This window comes from Leucopleurus acutus (genome assembly GCF_964270905.1).
Source record: "Leucopleurus acutus genome assembly, chromosome: 11".
NCBI lineage: Eukaryota > Metazoa > Chordata > Mammalia > Artiodactyla > Delphinidae > Leucopleurus > Leucopleurus acutus.
Window position 1 is genome coordinate 87,909,568 of NC_139152.1, and position 19,024 is coordinate 87,928,591.

Below are 19,024 nucleotides of genomic sequence, written 5' to 3' on the forward strand. Positions count from 1 at the left end.
TGGACACATTCCAAGAGACTTCCCATAGGCCTTTGCAAACCTCTTCTAACCACCCCAGCCCAAGCCTGGCAGAACTGGCCACTCCCTATTCTGTACCCCATTACACCTGGCTATAGCATCTATAATTCCTTATGATATCTACCAGCTTACATGACTGTCACTCCCACTTGGTTACAGGTCCTTTAAGGATAAGGATCCTGTCGAGTGCATCTTGAATTCACTGATACCTAGCAAAATGTCTGGCTATGGGCTCAATAAATGTCCACTGAATGAATGAGTGAGCAGACACGAGCAAGACTGAATTGTGATTGTTATTTGGGGTGAGATCTATCTCATAATGCATTCCTTTTATTTTCACCACTTGAATTTATATCTGACTACTTCTCTGACCCTTGTTTTCAACTATTAATATTAAATGAGAATATATTAAACTACTCCACAGTCTGAGGTTAGACTGCAGAAATGATGGTAAAAGAGCAAGAACATGCCTGATGCAACCAACCAAGCTGAGAAGAAACAAGAATTTAATTGGCTCCACACATGGGAGTTTATGCTGTTCAGCACCTTCCCCCAAAGAGGGCAAAACAAGCTGTTAAAACATAAACTCTTTGACCTCAAAATAAAAATACAGATGATTTCTAACACCTATAAAGGGCCCATCCTGATTGCAAACTGCTTTGGGAGAAAGAGCTGTGAAGCCTTAAGGATCTGCCTCCCTCCAGGACGCAGATGACTGGCAGAGAAGTTCAAAGATGAGGGACCCTCCAGCCAGAAAGGAGGCTTAAAGCTCCGTATGCACTCAGGTCTTGGCCTCCCTCTACTCCCTGAGTGGGAGAGAAAAGAGCTCCTGTAGCCTCTGGCTCTGAAACAATGGACGGCAGGTACTGCACAGGTCAATGTGACCCTGTACTTGTGCTGCTGGAAGCTGGAGGATGCTGTCACAGCTAAGAGCAGGGACTGGGCTCAAACCTCAGTCCTGCCACTTCCTAGCTAGTGATCACACATGATGCTTCTCAGCCTGCTGCCCCTCTGTAAAATGGGGAATGATGCTGCCTACCTCCTGGGAAATATTAGGATTAATAAACAGAGGCCTATGAACTGCTAAGCACCACGCCTGGCATACAGGTACTCAATTCAGTAAACAGTGTCCCTTATTAAGTGGCAGGTGGATGGCAACCTGGCAAGTAAAGGAAACATGCCCAGGTTTACACGGGGGCCAAAGGTCACCAAGATAGTCCAAGACCGTGGTCCTTAAACCTGGCTGTGCATTAGAATCAGCAAGGGAGCCTTTAAAATGCTAGTGCCAGCCCTCTGTACACCCACTGAATCTGAATCCATGGGGATGGGCCCCAGGCATTTCTAAAAGCTCCTATAAGATTCTAACAGGTAGCCAGGGTTGAGACCCTCTGCTATAGCTAAGAGTTGGGGTCAAGCAATGACCTATAAATAAACCTGCTAATAATCAATCAAAACTATGCCCCCAGGCCTAAGAGGGAGTCCGTCTTGGTTTTAGAATTGGAAAAAAATAGTCTTAAAATTGAACACTTACCCATCTTTCTAATCCTGAATACTGCATGTTAATAACATACATCGTTCAAAGTTACTAAATTCTCAGAAAGCAACCACTCTGGAAAAGTCATAACAAAGCTCAAGTGTTTATTAAGAATTAAAAATACTGTAAATAAGCCATACAGTTCATTTCACAGTAAACTAAACAAACCTTTTTTTTCCTTTTTCTTTTCCTTTTTTTTTTTCTTTTTTCTTTTTTAAAGGGCAAGACAGCCATTAAAGGACAGTACAGCTCAAAGGAGAAGGGAAACAGCAAACAGCTACAGAAAATGCACGTGTTCCTCACTGATGGATGGGGTCTGCTGACAGCAAACCTCTTCAGGGACATCGCGGTAAAATGAAGATGTGGCCTCCATTCCCCAGGGAGGCAGCCCATGCCTTTATGAGCAGCTCTCATAATACATTTCTTTAACGAATCCAAGGATTCCCTTTTCAGGAATTCTAAACGCTTACTCTAAACACATTATTTGGGGACCCTACCAAGAGGCGACATAGGTCAGCCACAGGGGACTCTGGGCGGGTTGTGCCTTCACATTCTGAACCGTCTGGATTCTTTTGCATAGTTATCACTGAGATGGAGAAATGGTTCAGGAATGGAAAAGACACGTACCCCACAGACCACCAAGCAGCTGATTCTTTTCAAATAAAGATGGAGGGGCTTGTCCCCCTCCCAATTCAGAGCTGCCATTTATGAACTGTAACCAGTTTAAAGTGGAAGACAAGAAGTGAGTGACATCTCATGAAAACCTTGGCCAAAAGGACTAAAAAAAAAAAAAAAAGTGAAATGAATTTTCCTTAAAGACAATTAGGAAAAAAAATACCTCCTCCCCCTTTTTTTGTTACTTGAAATCCTCCAGCCAGGCAGGGTTTTTGAGGTTAATCTGCTTCCGTTTATCCTCGGTTGCAGCCACTACGGTTCTTCCCTGACACTAGGGAGAAACATCCCTTCTAGAAGGCACCTCTGATGCACAGGGGCTGGGCCTTCGGGAAACCCAACCAAAGCAGAAGCAGAAGGCCTGCGCAACCGATAGCGCGTGGTAACCATCGTAAATAAATTAAACGGGCACAGAAACACAGAAAGCCCCAGTGATCCTGGTGGTGTGGCCGGCTCTTCGGGAGGGACCAGGCCCTGGGGGGAGGGGCGCGGGAGCGAACAACACATTTTTTGGTCGTGAGAAACTGGACTCGCCATCCGCGCCCTGCCCACGCAATCCATTTAGACTTTCTCGTGAATCTTTTCCACTTTCACAAACAACCTATCCAGGTCATTCCTCAGGTCCTCTAGCAAACTTTTGGCTGACTCCAAGTTGTTCTCGTTGGTCTCAATCTTCACTGAGTACGCGACCAAACTGTCCACGGCAGTCCTGAGCATTTTCAAGTCCGACTCCACCTGGCCCACGGAAGCTCTGAGGTTGTCCAGAGAGGAGAGTCTGTCCAGCAGGTCCTGGGGGGGCGCGGCGGCAGCGTCGCGGGTGAGCAGTGTGCGGACCTGCTCCTGCACCTTCTGCAGCGCCTCCACGGCGCCGGGAAGCTCAGCCATGCGACGCTTCAGTTCGTCCACGTCTCCGACCAGGGAGAGCTGGGCCTCACCGAGGTCGCGCACCCTGCCCGCCAGGCCACCGGCGTCGGCGTCAACGTCTGCGTCGTGGGCGGGGCCCAGGCTGGCCACGCGCTCCTGCAGGTCCGCCAGGTGCCGCGCCTGCTCCTCGCTCTGCGAGCGCAGCGCCTCCACCGTCTCGCGGTGGTGCTCCCAGGCCGCCCGCGCCGCCTGCACCCCATCTTCCACGCTCTGCAGCCTTGAGTCCAAGCCCTGGCTCTCCTTCTGAAGCGTTTCGAAGGCCTCGGAGGGTCTGAAGACCCCGTCTTCTTCCGGCCTGAGGGGTGCGGCCTTCAGCTGGCCGAGCTCCTCCTCGAGTCTCCGGATCTCCTCGGGCAGGCGGGCGGCCGACTCCTCCGCCCGGAGGACCTTCTCCATGAGCGCCTGCAGGGTGTGGTGCTCCGAATCGGCCGCCTCCTTGAACCTCTGCTGCTCCTGTTTGAGGCTCACCAGCTCTTTGACCTCCGTGTAGACATCAGACTCCATGGTCTGGACTGTGCTTCTCAGGGCCTCAATGTCCTTCTCTTTGGACTTAACCGAGGTTTGTATTTCCTTCACTGCTTCCCTCAAGGCTTTCAAATCCTGCTTGTATCCCTCCGAGTCTTCCAGAGAGGTGACCTTGGCCTTCACGTCGTTTATTTCCTTCTGGCTCCTCTTCTGGACCTCGGTGAAGATGGCGATGTTGTCGTTGATGGACTTGGTGAGCTCGGTCAGCCTTTCCTCCACCGTGTTCTCCAGGGACGTGAAGTCCCGCTCCCGGGCGTCCTTGACCACGTGGATCCCATCCGAGAGGTCTTTGAGGATCTCATTCTGGAGTTTTTGCAGAACTTCACTGATGCGGTTGATCTCGCTCTCCCCTTGCTTCACGGCTTTCTCTGTGAGATCTTGTTTATGTTGGGAGCTTCTCACGAAGGACTCAAAAGTCCCGAACGTGGCTTGCAGAGACTGCACCTGTAACCAAAATCCAGATGTTAACCATGGAGAAGAGCTGATGGGTTTTATGCAATTCAGCTGTATTTCTTTTCATTTGCCCAGCTTACAGGTCCCTCCTCTTCCAGAATAGTACCATAATTTTTCCTTTAGGGAACCATCCTTGCACATAGCCCATGTGGTTTGGGGGACCAACCCCAAGGCCAGCTCCAAGTGCTCCAGGCCTGACCAATCAATGCTTTCTGTCCACCCACTTCCCACCCGCTCCTGGAACCATAGTGATTAGCCCTTGGATGGGCATGTGGCCTAAACCAGACCAACAAATCGATTCCAAAACTTCTCTTAAAACTATTGGGAAGGGAAACCTCTTTCTACTGGGATTGCTACCTATAGGATGAGGGAGGCCTGGAACAGCTCAGACCAGCACATGACCAATGCCTGCCTACAAATCCAGCCAGCACAGAGGGAAGCAGAACTAAGAGATGGCAAGGTCAAGTTCTGAAGACACAATTTAAATCTCTGTATACAGCTATACTGAAGGAACCTACTCTGGAACTTTTTTGTTTGAGCCAATAAATTCTTTCCCTTCCTCCATCTCTGTTTATGCCAGTTTAAGCTGAATTTTTAGCTCTTGCAACTGAAAGAGTCTCAAGTTTTTGTAGAAACAAAGCTGAGGCACATGGGAGACACTGGGCAGGGAGGCAAGAGACAAGGTTCAGGTCTCTGCTCACTGCCTATAGCTGTGTGGCCCCGAACAAATCACTGTCCTCACCTGAAAATGTGACCAGTGGACCGGTGACCCTTAGCATTTTCTGGCTTTGTGAACACACTATGATCCTATTTGCCACTACACCTTCATTCTAAATAAATTCTACCCTAAACAGGGTCTGACCTGGAAACCACCCCCGGGAGCAGGTTTAATGTACTGAGAGGCTGAGTATGATGATTAATGGTCTGGGCTTCATCCTGATGTGGCACATGGTACCACCTAAAATGCTTTCTTGCCAAAAGAAAGAGAGAGAAGAAAAAAGAATCCAAATCTGTCAAGTTTCTAGCTCTAACCACCAATTCACAGAAAAAATATAAGAGTAGAACATGCCATGAGGATACAGTCAAATCCACAATGTAGAAAATTCTGCAGGACAAATAATCAGGATCTTCAACAAATAAATGGCATATTTAAAGGAGGAAATATAAGAAACTATTACAGATTAAAAGAAACTTAAGAGATTTCTCAATTAAATGCAATGTGTGGACTTATATGGATCCTGCTTCAAACAAACCAACTGTAAAAGAGACATATTTTTGAGAAAGTCAGGGAATCTGATTTTGGACTGGGTATCAGGTGATAATCAAGAACTACTGTTAACTTTGTTAGGTGTAATATACTGTGTTTTGCCAAAAGAAACAAGCAAAGGAGAGGGAAAGGAAAGAACAGAAAGGAACTCTTTATTTGTTAGAAATAAATCCCAGAATACTTTGGGTCAACTAATGTGTCAGTCAAAATTAAAATTAGATCACTATCCACGGGGTCTGCCAGGGCAACAAGGGCCCTTCAGAGGGTCTAGAATTGAACTGACGGTATTTTCTGAAGCCCTGCACCCACCTGTGCCCACTGAATCTTCCAGGGAAGGACAGGCCAGCTTCTCTGCCCATGCTCACGCCGTTCAGCAGACCTGGGCCATTTCCCAATACTGAGAGCATCAGAGCATCTGAGAACAAGACAACCAGGTGTGCATCCAACACGGTGGTGGAATAGAGTGCTTCAGACCCATACTGCTCCACCTCCAGCCCAAAAAGAGCACAACAAAATGGGAGGAGGAAGGGCTGGTGAGGGGATGAAATTAAAATAGCAAAAAATTGATAATTATTGAAAATAGTGTTCCCTATATTGATCTCTTCTTTTGTTTATGCTTGAACATTTCCATGATGGACAGCTAAAAAAATAAAATAGCATGGGTTCTGGAACCAGACTGCCCATGTTCAAATCCTAGCTTGGACACTTCCTATCTGTGTGATCTCGGGCAAGTTATTTAGCATATCTGTGCCTTGGTTTCCTAACCCACAGGATGGAAACAAAGATAGTACTGTTACCTAAGTCATAGGCTTGTCTTGTGAGGATTAAGTGAGCTTAATCCACTTTACGTATTAATATGTAAAGTGCTTAAATTGTGCCTAACACATAATGATCAATAAACAGTAACTGTCACCTTCGTTATCATTTAATCTTTCTTCTGGAGTAGCTCAGAAGTCTGGAGATTCCTAGCCCACCCTTGGCCCAATGCCAAAGGGCAAATGCTATAGGTATGTGAACAGGACCCCGGGCTCTAGTTCCAGCACCAGCTCTGTGAGCACAAGTAAGTCACACTCATATTCCAAGTCCCGAGCTCCTCATCTATTAACAAATAGGTTTCTAAAGTCCTTTCTGGCTTCCACCGGTCTGTGATTTTAAGATAGATTAGAATAAGATTCTCAAGGACTCCAGAATACTAGACGATTTCCCTGCTTAACCAAATATAACCTAGAGCTCAACTCTGAAATTAGGTTATTCAATCACAGAACCTGCCTGTTCTGAGCACAGCATTCAGAACAAAGGTTTGAACAGGTAGGCACACTACCTGCAACATGGCAGGCGTTCATCACTGTTTCCTGAATGAATCAAAGAATGAACGCGTTTACAGAGAAAGGCCTGACGAAGACGGAGCTGGTCCATTTCCCCCGACCCCGGACTGTCACTCCTAACCTGGGCTGGCTCTTTACAAATGGCTAGGAAGGGGACTAGATCAGAAATTATGGATGAAACCAAACAAATCAACCCGTGACACTGAAAAGAGCACAAAAAGTGTCTCCCTATGATGGTGTGAGCTGTTCACCTTCACATGCAAAGACCTCATTATAATCAATATGCAGGGAACTTCCCTGGTGGCACAGTGTATAAGACTCCACGCTCCCAATGCAGGGGGCCCAGGTTCGATCCCTGGCCAGGGAACTAGATCCCACATGCAGGCCACAACTATGGAGCCAGCGAGCCACAACTATGGAGCCAGCGAGCCACAACTAAGGAGCTGGCAAGCTGCAACTAAGGCGCCCACGAGCCACAACTAACACCCAGCGCAACCAAATAAATATTAAAAAAAATAATTATCAATATGCAGTGGATACATGTTTCCCCAACATATGGGGGATACCCACTAAGTAGTGGACAAGATGCCAGAGCAAAGTAATGCTAAGACAGGTTCCCTGTCATCAAGGAGTTCACAGCAGGGGGTAGGAGAAGAGAACAGTGGTGGCTCACATTCAACAGGACACTTGATGTACACCAATGATTATGCAGAGCACTTCAGAGACATCATCCCAATCCACCCTGATAATAATCTCATGAGTTGGTAGCTCCTATTAATCCCCATCTTACAAAGCAGAAGCCTGGGAAGTGGTAGAGCTGAGCATCAAAATCCAAGAATGTCTGCCTTTAGAACCTGCGCTCAGCCTCCAGTGATACGCTCAGGCAGAAGCATGTCCAGAGTGCACTGAGTGCCTGGAGGAGATGCTGCCTCAGCCTCAAGCCTTGACTCCTAGCCCAGAGTCAAGATGAGAAAACAGAAATACGACCAGAGAACTCACTCGTCCACAAATAGCTTTTAGTCTCATTAAACTGTCCCCACCAGGCCTAAGCCTACTCCTATACTCTACGCCACCCTGGATCTGCCAGAGCAACCCAGGCCCTTCAGAGGGCCTACAGCTGAACTACCAACATCTTCTGAAGCCCTGCACCCACGTCTGCCTGCTTAATCTTCAGGATAAGAACAGACCAGGCTCTTGGCCCATTCAGCAGACCTGGGCCGTGTCCCAATACCGAGAGCATCTGAGAACAAGAGAGACCAGGTGGGCACCCAAAAGGGCAGTGGAGTAGCATGTTTCAGAGTCACACTGCTCTGACTCCAGCCCCATCTCCACCGCTGAGGGTCTGCACGTCCCTGAATGAGTAACACAACCACTCCAGGCTCAACTGGCCCATCTACGAAATGGTGCTAACGCCTCAGAGGGTGGCTGGGAATGCCTGACCCACAGTGAAGACTAATTATGAACAAAATAATACAGTAAGAATATGTCCCTGTGAAGAAGCAAACCCCAGCCCCCAACAAACCTCACAGAGAGGGCTGTGAGAGGCTCAAACTTAGGTTGTCAGAGGGCCCATCCATCACTACTCACTCCTCAATGCAGAATAACATTTCCTGGCCACCCCGGAGGTGCAGAGGGAAGTGGCCACACACTGTGGAAGATCCTGTGTGCCAAATGCCCCCGTTCTGGGCATGTTCTGAGTTCCAAGTCAATGAAGTAAGCATTAATTGAACACCTACTAGGTAGCGGGCATGGGAAAGACAGCACAATAAGCAAGCGACTAGTTAAGAGTGTTCTAGGAGTTCACTGCGGTTTGAGTCCTAGCCCTGCCACTTGCTGGGTGTGTAACCACGCAGAGTTCCTTAGCCTCCTTGTAGCTCACTTTTCTCATCTGTGAAAGGGGGATCATAACAGTCTGTACCTGTTGGGCTTGTGACAGTCAAAAGAGATGAGCGCACAGTAAATATGAGGCATTAATTATTAGCTTGATTACGCCACTAAATTAAAAGAAAGGTCATGATTTCAATGGTTTACAGCCAGGTGGACTCTTAAAAATCTGGACAGAGCCCTCCCCTTAATGTGGACATGGGAAAACTGAGTCCCCGAAAGGAAAGGAATCTGTACAAAGCTGTGATGGAGGAGGGGTGGGAACCTGAAAGGAGAATAAGGGAGGGGCAGGGAGGAAGCAGAGAGAATAAAGTTCAATTTCTTCCACCTCAGTTCAAGACCTCCACCATCTTGGCCTCGACCTCCCCCTCCTCCTCACAGCTTCCTACATGTTCCTCTGCTACAGGCAAGGTAGCCACGTGCTGTCCCCCAAACAAACCTGTCTGTTCTTCACTCCTTCTCTCAACAGTTATCCATTACCATCTAGATCTAGACTGGCACTACCCTGGCCACCAGGATACAGGCCTGGGCAAACTCTACCCTCTCTCTCTTCTGAACTCGCACAGCAGTTACCCTCAACTGAAACCCACCTGTGCGCTGCTTCACAAATAGGATTTGTCTTCTGCACCTTCGCACCCTCCACAGGGCCTACGAGGAGCCATATGACCATCAGACTTCACCAAATATTATGACTGATTGGTAAGTGGGTGGATCGAAGAGAGGAAACTGAGAGGCTAGTGATTATACTCCAGCAGTATGTCTACTTTTTAAGAATGATTTGACATTCAGGATAGGCAAAGCAGCACTGCCTACTTAATTCCCTTCGAAAAAGTCACCTCCCTTGGCCTGCAGCATGGAGATGACTCACTCCAGTCGCTCTGCCAGTCTTAAGAGGAAATTCCTAGTCCTGCATATTCCACACAAGTCGATAGAAACTTGGCAGGGCAGGCAGCATGCTGGGAAAAGAAGGCAGCAGTTCCGGGCTCAGAAGTGGTGGCGGGATTTTTTGTTTCGATCATGCAACCACCTTTCATTGAGCAATGACATTAGGGGAGGACGCAGGAATGAGGCTGAGGGAGCTGCACTTGGTGTAGGAAAAAAACAGAAAGGGTGGAACCTAAGCAACTTCGTGTGGAAAGGGAGGTCCATCCATACCTGAAATAGGCCCCTGTGGACCCTGCACTCCGCAGTGGCCTAGACACTGTCATGCAGTCTGCCATTCAAGAGCTGGGGTCTTTATCAATTCACTTGATCTCTAAACCTCAATTTTCTGATCTGGAAAATGGAGTCAAAACTGCCAGTCCTCCCTCCCAGGGCTGCCATGAGAATTAGATAATAAGTGAGTAAGCCCTCTAAACACCATATAAATGTGGTATTATTCACCAGTATGACCTAGTATTTTTGGCTTTTCCTTTCCTCTAAAGCTGAAATATGCTACTTCCAAGGCCCACATAGGTACACTGGTCCAATAAAGGGCAAGGAGCCTAAAGAGATGAGCTATTTCATTAGAACTACACAAATGAGTAAGACTACTAGCTTTTCTTTCCCCAGGCTCCAGGTCTATTGAAATCTGGCTCAGATGTCTCCCACTGGGAGAGGAGAGGTTCGGCCTTGCCCGAGGCTTCCAGGGATGCGCTGGCTTCCCTTCCAACCTCCTCTTCAGACAACTCTGCCCATTCAGCGATTCCTAATCCAAAAAGAATGGGCTTCCCAGAGCCTGCCGGCTTCCTTACAGGTCACCGCTAATGTCCTGTGACAGGCCCTTGGCCCACCCTCCCGGACCGGCCAGACCATCCTCGAAGCGGTCCATCCCTCGGGGCCGATACCTCCGCGGCCATTAACAAAGAGGGTCTGGGGACTGCTTTGGAACTAGGGGGCCGGGGAGGGGGCACCCCGGGCCGCTGGCGGGCCTAGGCCAGAAAGGGGCCCGGCCGGGAGGGCACGAGGGAGCCGGCCGTGGGTGCGTGGGCAAGACGCCGGGCGCACGGCGTTTGGGGGGCCGGGGTACCCACCTTCTGCTCGACGCCCTGCAAGCCCTGACCCAGCTCCTCCCTCTGCCGGGAGAAGTCCTGGTGGCTTCGCTGGACCTGCTGGACCTCCTCCAGGACGTTGTGGACACACCAGCCCGAGAAGGCGGCCGCCGCCACCAAGGCGAGGTAGAAGAGAAAGTTGAGCACCCGGCCGAGCCTGCGCGAGCAGGACGCGGAGGACGAGGCGGCGGCGGCGGCAGCGGCGGAGGACTTGCCTCCGCGGTGGCCGCCCTTGCCGTGCGCTTGGTTCTGCGGAAGCTGCTGCGGGTGCTGCTGCGGGTGCGGCGCGGGCGGCGGCGGCGGGTGTTGCTGCGGCGCCGGCGGCGGCTTCTTCGCCACGTCATCCGCGCCGCCCGACGGGTGGGCGCCCTTCTCCGAGGGACTTGCGGCACCGTGGCCGCCCTTGGAGCCCCTTTGTTTGGCCGAGGGCATGGCGGGCGCGGCGGCGAGTGAAACCGCGGGCTGCGAGGCGAGCGAGCGGGGCGCGCGGCCCAGGAAACTTCCTCGGGTTCCCCCGGGGCTGGGCGAGCGGCACGCGGGCGCTGCTGGCGTCGGAGCGGCAGGGAGAGAGAGAGCGAACGGGCGGGCGAGGAAGGAGGCCGGGCGAGCGAGGAAGGAGGAGGGGGCCTGACTCCGCCGCCGCCGCCGCCGCCGCGGCGCCGACCCCGCCTCCCGGGAAGGGAGGCCGGCAGAGCAGAGCCGGGAGGGCCTGCCACGCACGCTGGGGCCGGCGGGCGGCCCCTCCCCCTGCCGCCACGACCCCAAAGAGGGAGGGCCGAGCGCGGGGCGGCTCCGCAGGGCCTAGGGGGCTGGACCAAGTCGGGGGGAGGGGACGGTCGAGGGAAAGGTGGCGGCCCGGCGGGGTCTACGGGAGCCGGGGTGGGATGGGGGTGGCCGAAGGGAGAGGGACGGCCCAGCAGGGTCCGGGGGTCGGGGGTTGGGGGTTCGGCGGAGGGGAGGGTAGTGGCCGAGCGCGGTCTACTGGGGCCCGGTGGGGGCGGGGGGGCGAGGGTGGTGTCCCAGCAGGGTCACCGGAGGTCGGGGCAGGCGGCTGAGGTGGGGGGGGGGCAGGAGGCAGCCGAGGTGGGGAGCGACCGGGCTGGGTCAACGGAGGCGGGAACCGGCGCCGAGTGACCGAAGGGAGTGGGCGGAGGGCTGGGTCGACTGGGACCGGGACTGGCGACTGAGCTGAGGCCACGGGGGCCCCGGGGATAGGCGGCCGAGATGGGGGTGGCCAGGCGGAGCGGAGAGCCGGGGAAGACCCGGTGCAGTGGGCCACGTGGGAGCCCCGCTCCTTTATGGACCTGTGCGGAGAGAGGAAATGAAGGGGGGCGCCCCAGGAGCCTTGCCCCTGGGAGTGGGAGCAAAGGGGCGGGAACACCCCCCCATTCCTTTCTGCGGGGAGTTGGGGAAATCCCCACCCCCCTTCCCCCATCCCACCCGCCAAGCCTCCGGTGGTTGGACCTTGTCCCTTTCCTGGGGTTTGAAGGCGGAGGCAGAAAGGGCTTTCTGAAAACCAGTTGGCTCCAGGGGCATGTTTAAGGGAAGTTACCAAAGATTCTCGGACTGCGTGAAGACTGTTGAAGAGAAGACTTGAGCGGCCCACTTAGCCCAGCCAGTCCGCCGTCGACGCTGTTGACTTTTTTCTGAAGGCCTTTCAGCTCAATTTTCTCTTTGGGGGCCCACGCTCTGGCGTTAGCCCCTACCACGGACAGGCTCTGGGCTGTACGCTGGGAAACCAGCAGCCTCTGCAATGAGAGGGAAGCAGATCAGGGTCACCCCTCCTTTGGTAGAAGGAAATATAATAATGCCAGGCTCTGTGCTTAGCAACTTACATATATATTCTCCAGACTTCACTGATAGCTTCTAAGGTAGGAATTATTTTACCCACTTTATAGGAAGGAAACTGAGGCTGAGCCCCGCCCCAACTGATTGGCGCAAGGTCTCACACACCGTGATTTAAACCTTGCTCTGCTCCTTTCAGAGCCTGTGCCCTTTAATGGGCCCCAGAGAAATTAAGCAATTTGCCCACTCTCAATAAGGCTAGTTAGTGCTGTGGCAGGGACAGAGCTCCACTCTACAAGCTGCTTTACCCCTGAATCTGGTGTCTGTGTGTGCTTGTGCGTTAGGAACCTTGTTTCTTCTGCCTGGAAACTTCTCCCAATTCCTTCTTTTTAAAAACATATTCCCGGGGTTCCCTGGTGGCACAGTGGTTAAGAATCTGCCTGCCAATGCAGGGGACACGGGTTCGAGCCTTGGTCCGGGAAGATCCCACATGCCAAGGAGCTACTAAGCCCATGCGCCACAACTACTGAGCCTGCGCTCTAGGGCCCGTGCTCCGCAACAAGAGAAGCCACCACAACGAGAAACCCACTCGCCGCAACTAGAGAAAGCCCACTCGCAGTAACGACCCACTGCAGTCAAAGTATAAATAAATAATTTTTTTTTTAAAAAGACGCTTTTAAAAATCACTCGTGAATGAATGAACACATGTGCCTGCCCTCAAGGGGCCTGCATTACATTTGGAGAAATGTGCGAAAACATTTCGAAGACTAAATTGTGTAGTTGAGAATATAAATGTAAAGGGAACTTGGAAAGCAAACCACTGGGCAGCATGTGGGGAAGTCTTCTGAGGCGGAAAGTTCTTGAGCAAAGCCTTGAAGAATGGATTTGCATAGGAGGAGCAGGGGGGATATTTCTGTGGCGGAAATGGGGTGAGCCCAGGACACCTGTCTGACACAAAGGGTGTGAGCTGCGATTAGGAAAGAGAGAGTTGAGCTGGGTGGAGTGGGTCCAGATTGCAGAGGTTCACAGAAGCCAGCCAGCCAGGCGAAGAGTCGCTATTCGTGTGGGAGGCCAGAGTAGATTATAGCAGGTTCTAGACTAGAACTATAATCATTTGCCCCAGACAGAGAGGAACGTTCCCACTCCTGCTAAATACCAGGAGCTCTTGTAGAAAACGCCTAGCTCTGGGCCTACAGCTCTGACCTAGGAGGGGGGAAAGGAGATGGCAGAGGAAATCAGAAAACTAACTCATCCATGAAGCTGCTAGAAGAACCTTGTTTAAAAACTTCAGCTAGGGCTTCCCTGGTGGTGCAGTGGTTGAGAATCCACCTGCCAGTGCGGGGGACACGGGTTCGAGCCCTGGTCCCGGAAGATCCCACATGCCGCAAAGCAAGTAAGCCCATGCACCACAAGTACTGAGCCTGTGCTCCAGAGCCCGCAAGCCACAACTACTGAAGCCCGCGAGCCTGGAGCCCGTGCTCCACAGCAAGAGAAGCCACTGCAATGAGAAGCCCGCGCACCGCAACGAAGAGTAGACCCCCACCCACCGCAACTAGAGAAAGCCTGTGCACAGAAACAAAGACCCAGTGCAGCCAAAAATAAATAAATAAAAATTAAAAAAAAAAAAAACAATTTCAGCTGAATTCAGATTGTGTTTCAAAATCTCTAGTGCAAAAAAAGTAACCATCCTCCTTCAAGCAGTCATCCGTGTTAGGGCAGAGGTAGTGATAACTTGCAAAGCAGCTTTGGGGGCCCAGACAAGCTCTGGCCTGGGAAGCAGGTGCCCTGCTTTTTAGCCTTAGTTCTGCCACCAAACTAACTCTGTGACCTTGAGAAGTGTACTTAACCTCCTCTCTGGATTTCAAGGTCACCACTTCTGTATCTCTAAAGGCCTTTCTTATTATTAATCTATTTCTTAGAGAAAATAGTCATCTGATTACTATGAGAAATAACTAAATTTTTAAAAGTTGATTCAGAACATAGGCCAGATATAAGAATGACAGGTTTCTCAACTTTCTGCCTCTACTGAGCCCTGGAAGAATGAAGGGAGGGGGGAACGCACTGTGACTATCATTAGTGTTTCCCTCTTGCCCTTTTCCTTTGGGAGGTAGTGAAATATAATGGTTAAGACACAGGCTCTGGGATAGACTGACACGTTCAAATTCAGCTCCATGACTGACTGGGGAATGTGACCTCTCTGAACCTCTGTGTCTTCATCTGTGAGATGGGGGTAATAAAACCTACTTCACCTGGTTGTTGTGAGGGTTAAATGAGAGATACCATATGATACTGGGCCCATAGCAGTGCTCAGTGAATAAAGGGTAGTTAATACAATTTGCAGAGTCACTGAAAGTCTAGCTGTACAGAGCTTCTATGTCTAGATTCCAACGATTTTCTTTCATCATTATTTCTTGGCGCTCCCAGCACCATATGCGGCTCATAGACCACAGGCTTTACGTGTTTAACTTGAAAAAGCAGCACTGTTTCCCCCTGGAGTGTGGTTCCACTGTGGTGTTCGGCTACACCCAGAGAAGGAGGTTGGTAAGTAGTCGTGGAAGCGCACCTTCTAGGGCAGGAAGGCTCCAACGGTTCTTCTTGGAGATTACCATTCTTCTACCCCATTTTCTGAGTGAGCACAACAAGCATTTAGAGGAAGTTCCCTTCTTTTCCTCCTGATTTCTTCTCTTCTGTCCCTTTTCCATTTCATCCTCCCTAAAGTGTGTTCGATGGTCAGGAATGCAGGTGGAAAAGAGAAGGAGCCAGAGACATCTCTTCCTTTCCCCCAGCTTATGCAAAGATGCTTCTGAACACCCTTGAACGACATGGATCTTAAACTACATGGAGCTTTGTAAGCCTGCAGCCCTCTTGGTTATCTGCATTTCAGTTAGAAGGTCTAAATAGAAAGCCCCTATTACTTCAATTGCTTCTTCTCTGTTCCAGGTTAACAAGACCCCCAGAGGCCAAGGCATGAGCCCAAATGCCCCACAAACAGGACCTGTGTTAGCCTCAGTGGTTCCCAGTCCCAGGAGTCCCCCAGCTCCAAACCCTGAGCTCCATGCAGTAGGGGAATTCTTTCTTGGAACTCCCAGCACCATACAAGGCTTTATCTCACTGAGCCCCAGTTTTTATGGCAGAAAACCATAGTCCCTACCTTACAGAGGCAATGTGAATACTCACTTGATTTTCTCCTCCACTCATGGTCTTTCTCATCCCAGCACATGCCAATAACATCTGTCCAGTTGCTGAGGAATCATCCTCAACTCCTCTCCTTCTCTCACCCATCCCCCCACACCCAATACAATATGTTAGCAAATCTTGTTGACTTTACCTTCAAAATATATCCAGCATCTCTGACTTCTTGTGACCTGCACCATTATCCCACAGATCCAAGTCACCACCCAGCTCACACTTGAGTTACTGAAATAATTTCATACTGGCCTCCCTGCTTAAGCACTTGCTGCTGCGCTGTGGTCTTTTTTCAATACAAGAACCAGAGCAATCCCTGAAAATATGTCAGATCATGTCACACCTCTTTCCAAAACCCTCCAATGACTTTTCAAGATAGTCGGAGTCAAAGGCAGTTTCTACAATGACCTCCATGGTCCCCGTGTCCTGGCTCCCTACTGCCTCCCTGATCTCATCCCTTCTCACTTGCCCCCTTGATGACTGTTGTCCAGCCACACTGTCCTCCTATTGCTCCTCCATATGCCAGGTATGTTCCTACCTTGGGGGCCTTTGTAATTTTGTCCCCTGTGCCCAGTGAACTTTACCCCCAGGTATCCACAAGGTGGTGTTCTTCATTTCCTCAATTCAAATGTCACCTCTAGGCAAGCTCTTCCCTGACCATCTTATATAAAATAACAACTGCCCAACCTGAGACACTGTCGATCTCCCTTTCCCTGATTTTTTCCTCTGACCTACTATATATTTGCTTATTTAATTATTACTGCCTGTTTCTTCTCATTAGACTGTATGTTCCATGATTGGGAACTTTATTTAACTCACTATTATATCCCCAGTACCTAGAACAATGTCTGGCACATAGTAGGAGCTCAATGAATATTATGAATCTCACATTATTTAGAATTTATCTATGTAGGGCCTTCTCTTTCATGAGATAACCACAGTGTCTTATGAAAGGAAGGACAGTGGAGGGGAGGAACCCAGTGAGAAATGATCTCCTAGAACTTCGATATCAAGATGATGGGGATGATGATGATGATAATAATGATGATGACGCCAACCATGGTGGGGAAGGGGATGACCCAGAGAGGATGGCTGCTGACACTGTGAGGCTGTGGGGGACCTGCAGTGTCACAGTCAGCTGACATTTACCGCTCGCTCACCGCAGGCACTATGCCAGGAATCTCACATGCTTCCCCCCGTCCATGCTCAGCGAGTCTTTGATGTAGGCACCACAGTGGTACTGATCCAGTTTACCGACAAGGGGGAACCACTCTTACACAAGGTGACGCATCTTGAGAATGGTGGGAGTCGGGCTAGAATCCAGGCGATTGATCCTGGAGCTCATACCCTCAACCAACACATGAATGTGTAGACCAGTAAGAAGACAAAGCCTAGTATGATGAGATAATTTATCCAAGGCTAGCCAGCCTTCTGATGAAATCCAGACTCTTAATAAGCACCATGAATCTCAGACCGGGAAGGACGGGGAGGGCTGTATCTCAACCTGACACTGGTGATTTACCTCCACAACTGCTTCTTCTCACCATGCTGCTGACGGACCTATTGTTCACCCCTCAGGAGTGCTGTAGGAGAAAAAGAATTATGAGAACCACTGCCTTAGCATGACATTAAAAAATCCTTCATAATCTGGGCCCTGCTTCTCTCTCTCCTCTAGCCTCATGTCTTCCTCAAATCTCTTCCTACCCTACGTTTAGCCAGGCTCAGCTTTCCTATAGTTGCCCCAGTTTGCCATATTCTCTCAGGAACTCAGCTTCCTTGACCCTTTTCCTGCCCCACCCCCAGTCTGGATAAGATGTCCCTCCCTGGGGCTATCCCAGCTCCCAGATGGGTCATAGCACTTACTATGATGTACTATAATTGGCTGTTTGCTTACTGTCATTCACACTGAACCTTTCAGGGAAGAGGCTGTCATCTGTTCCTTTTTCTCATCCCTGGTGCCAGGCAGTTTGCCTGGATTGAGGAGGTGCTCAGTCCACAATGGATTGGTCATTGAATGGCTACAACACTGTGTGACTTAGAATGCCAGACTTCTGATTCTCAGCATCCCCCCTTTCAGGGTACCCACTCTTTAGTGGGTGGGGGTGTTGGGAAAGTCTCAAAGTTTTGAAAGTTTAGAAGTGGGTACTATGTGGAAATGCAATGTTTTGTGATAGGCTCAGATAATTTGTTAATTTAACCAAAAAACCGGAAGAGGTGTGTGGAGATGATGGATTCCTCAGTGAATGGAATGGAGAGGTAGCTGCAAAAACCGTACTCTTCAGAGACCATTTTCATCCTGCCCTGCCTTGCTCAAGAATCTCCCAAGTCTCCTTATTAGAGTCAAACCACAATGGCCAGGAGTGTGTTGGGGGGATGGGGCTGTGAGAACTAAGCCTCCCCACTCACCAAGGATTCTGCTCAACCTACCTCTCCCTGACCTACAGCCGCCTGCAAGCCTTCATTCTTTGTTCCAGCTCTTCTCCCCAGCCCTTCCGCCTGGAAGTTCCAACTGCCTCCTTCTCTAGGAAAATCTAGTCCCTGACCACCTCCTCCCACCACCCCAGTTAGTCCCTCCATCATGTGGGTTGTTCAGAATGAGGAAGGGTGGTAAGGATACAGATTGGGTTTGATGCTATGTGGTTGTGTCCCTCTGGAAAGTTGTTTAACTTCTCTAGTCCTCATTTATAGTGTAGGATGAATACTTCACAGGATTCATGGGAAGTAATGAGTATGAAAAAGACCATTATAACTGTAAGTTACATGTACATAATTATCACTAATGTGTGTCAACTAGATAAATCCAGCCCCTCTATAATTCAGAGCCTATCTGTGTATTTTCAGCTAGAAAAAAAAAAAAAAACATCCATAAGCTGTGGCTTATAGTACCAATGGCCTAAGGTTGTGGTGAGGTTTCAGTGAAATAATATCAGTAAAGCACCCAGCATACCCTATTTCAGCAGAATGGAGATTATTATGTGATTAGTGTGATATCTTATCCCCACTAGGCCATGGACCTCCAGAGGGCAAAAACTTTGCCTCATTCACTGCATTATCCTTAGTGCTTATTGTTGTGTGGATAATTGACACTAAGAAAGCATTTCATGTGATTCATGCATTGGGCAAATTTGAGCATCTGACCTAGGCAAGGGGGCCAGAGCAGTGAACAAAGCCATCCAAAGTCCCTGCCCTCATGGAGCTTTCATGCCAGCAAGGGAGACCAGACACATAACACATGAATAACTACAGCATGCTGGATAGTACTAAGTGCTAAGGGCAAAAAGTGTAGCGAGGAAAGGGGAACAGGATAGCCATGGGATTGGGAGGGGGGTTGCAACTTTAGATTAGGTGGTCAAGGAGGTCTCACTGAGAAGGTGACATTTGAGTCAAGACCTGAAGGAAGCGAGGGGGCCAGCCATGCAGA

The 19,024-nt window shown here is 50.0% G+C and overlaps 1 protein-coding gene across 1 annotated transcript; it reads right to left on the minus strand.

Annotated features, from left to right (window-relative positions):
* Nucleotides 1-1,635: 1,635 nt before the first annotated feature.
* On the minus strand, nucleotides 1,636-11,201 carry CKAP4 (cytoskeleton associated protein 4). The gene is made up of 2 exons (XM_082849972.1): nucleotides 10,615-11,201; nucleotides 1,636-4,117 (listed from the first exon to the last, which is right to left on the minus strand). Exons 1-2 carry the CDS (start codon nucleotides 11,062-11,064, stop codon nucleotides 2,786-2,788), a joined length of 1,782 nt encoding a protein of 593 aa, XP_082706098.1. The 5' UTR covers nucleotides 11,065-11,201; the 3' UTR covers nucleotides 1,636-2,785.
* Nucleotides 11,202-19,024: the final 7,823 nt, after the last annotated feature.

Bases quoted from the DNA above. Each gene is read 5' to 3' on its own strand.
- CKAP4 (XM_082849972.1), bottom strand. From the start codon at position 11,064: ATGCCCTCGGCCAAACAAAGGGGCTCCAAGGGCGGCCACGGTGCCGCA. The intron at 4,118-10,614 runs GTGGGTACCCCG...TTTTGGTTACAG, and splicing joins TGCAGGGCGTCGAGCAGAAG to GTGCAGTCTCTGCAAGCCAC.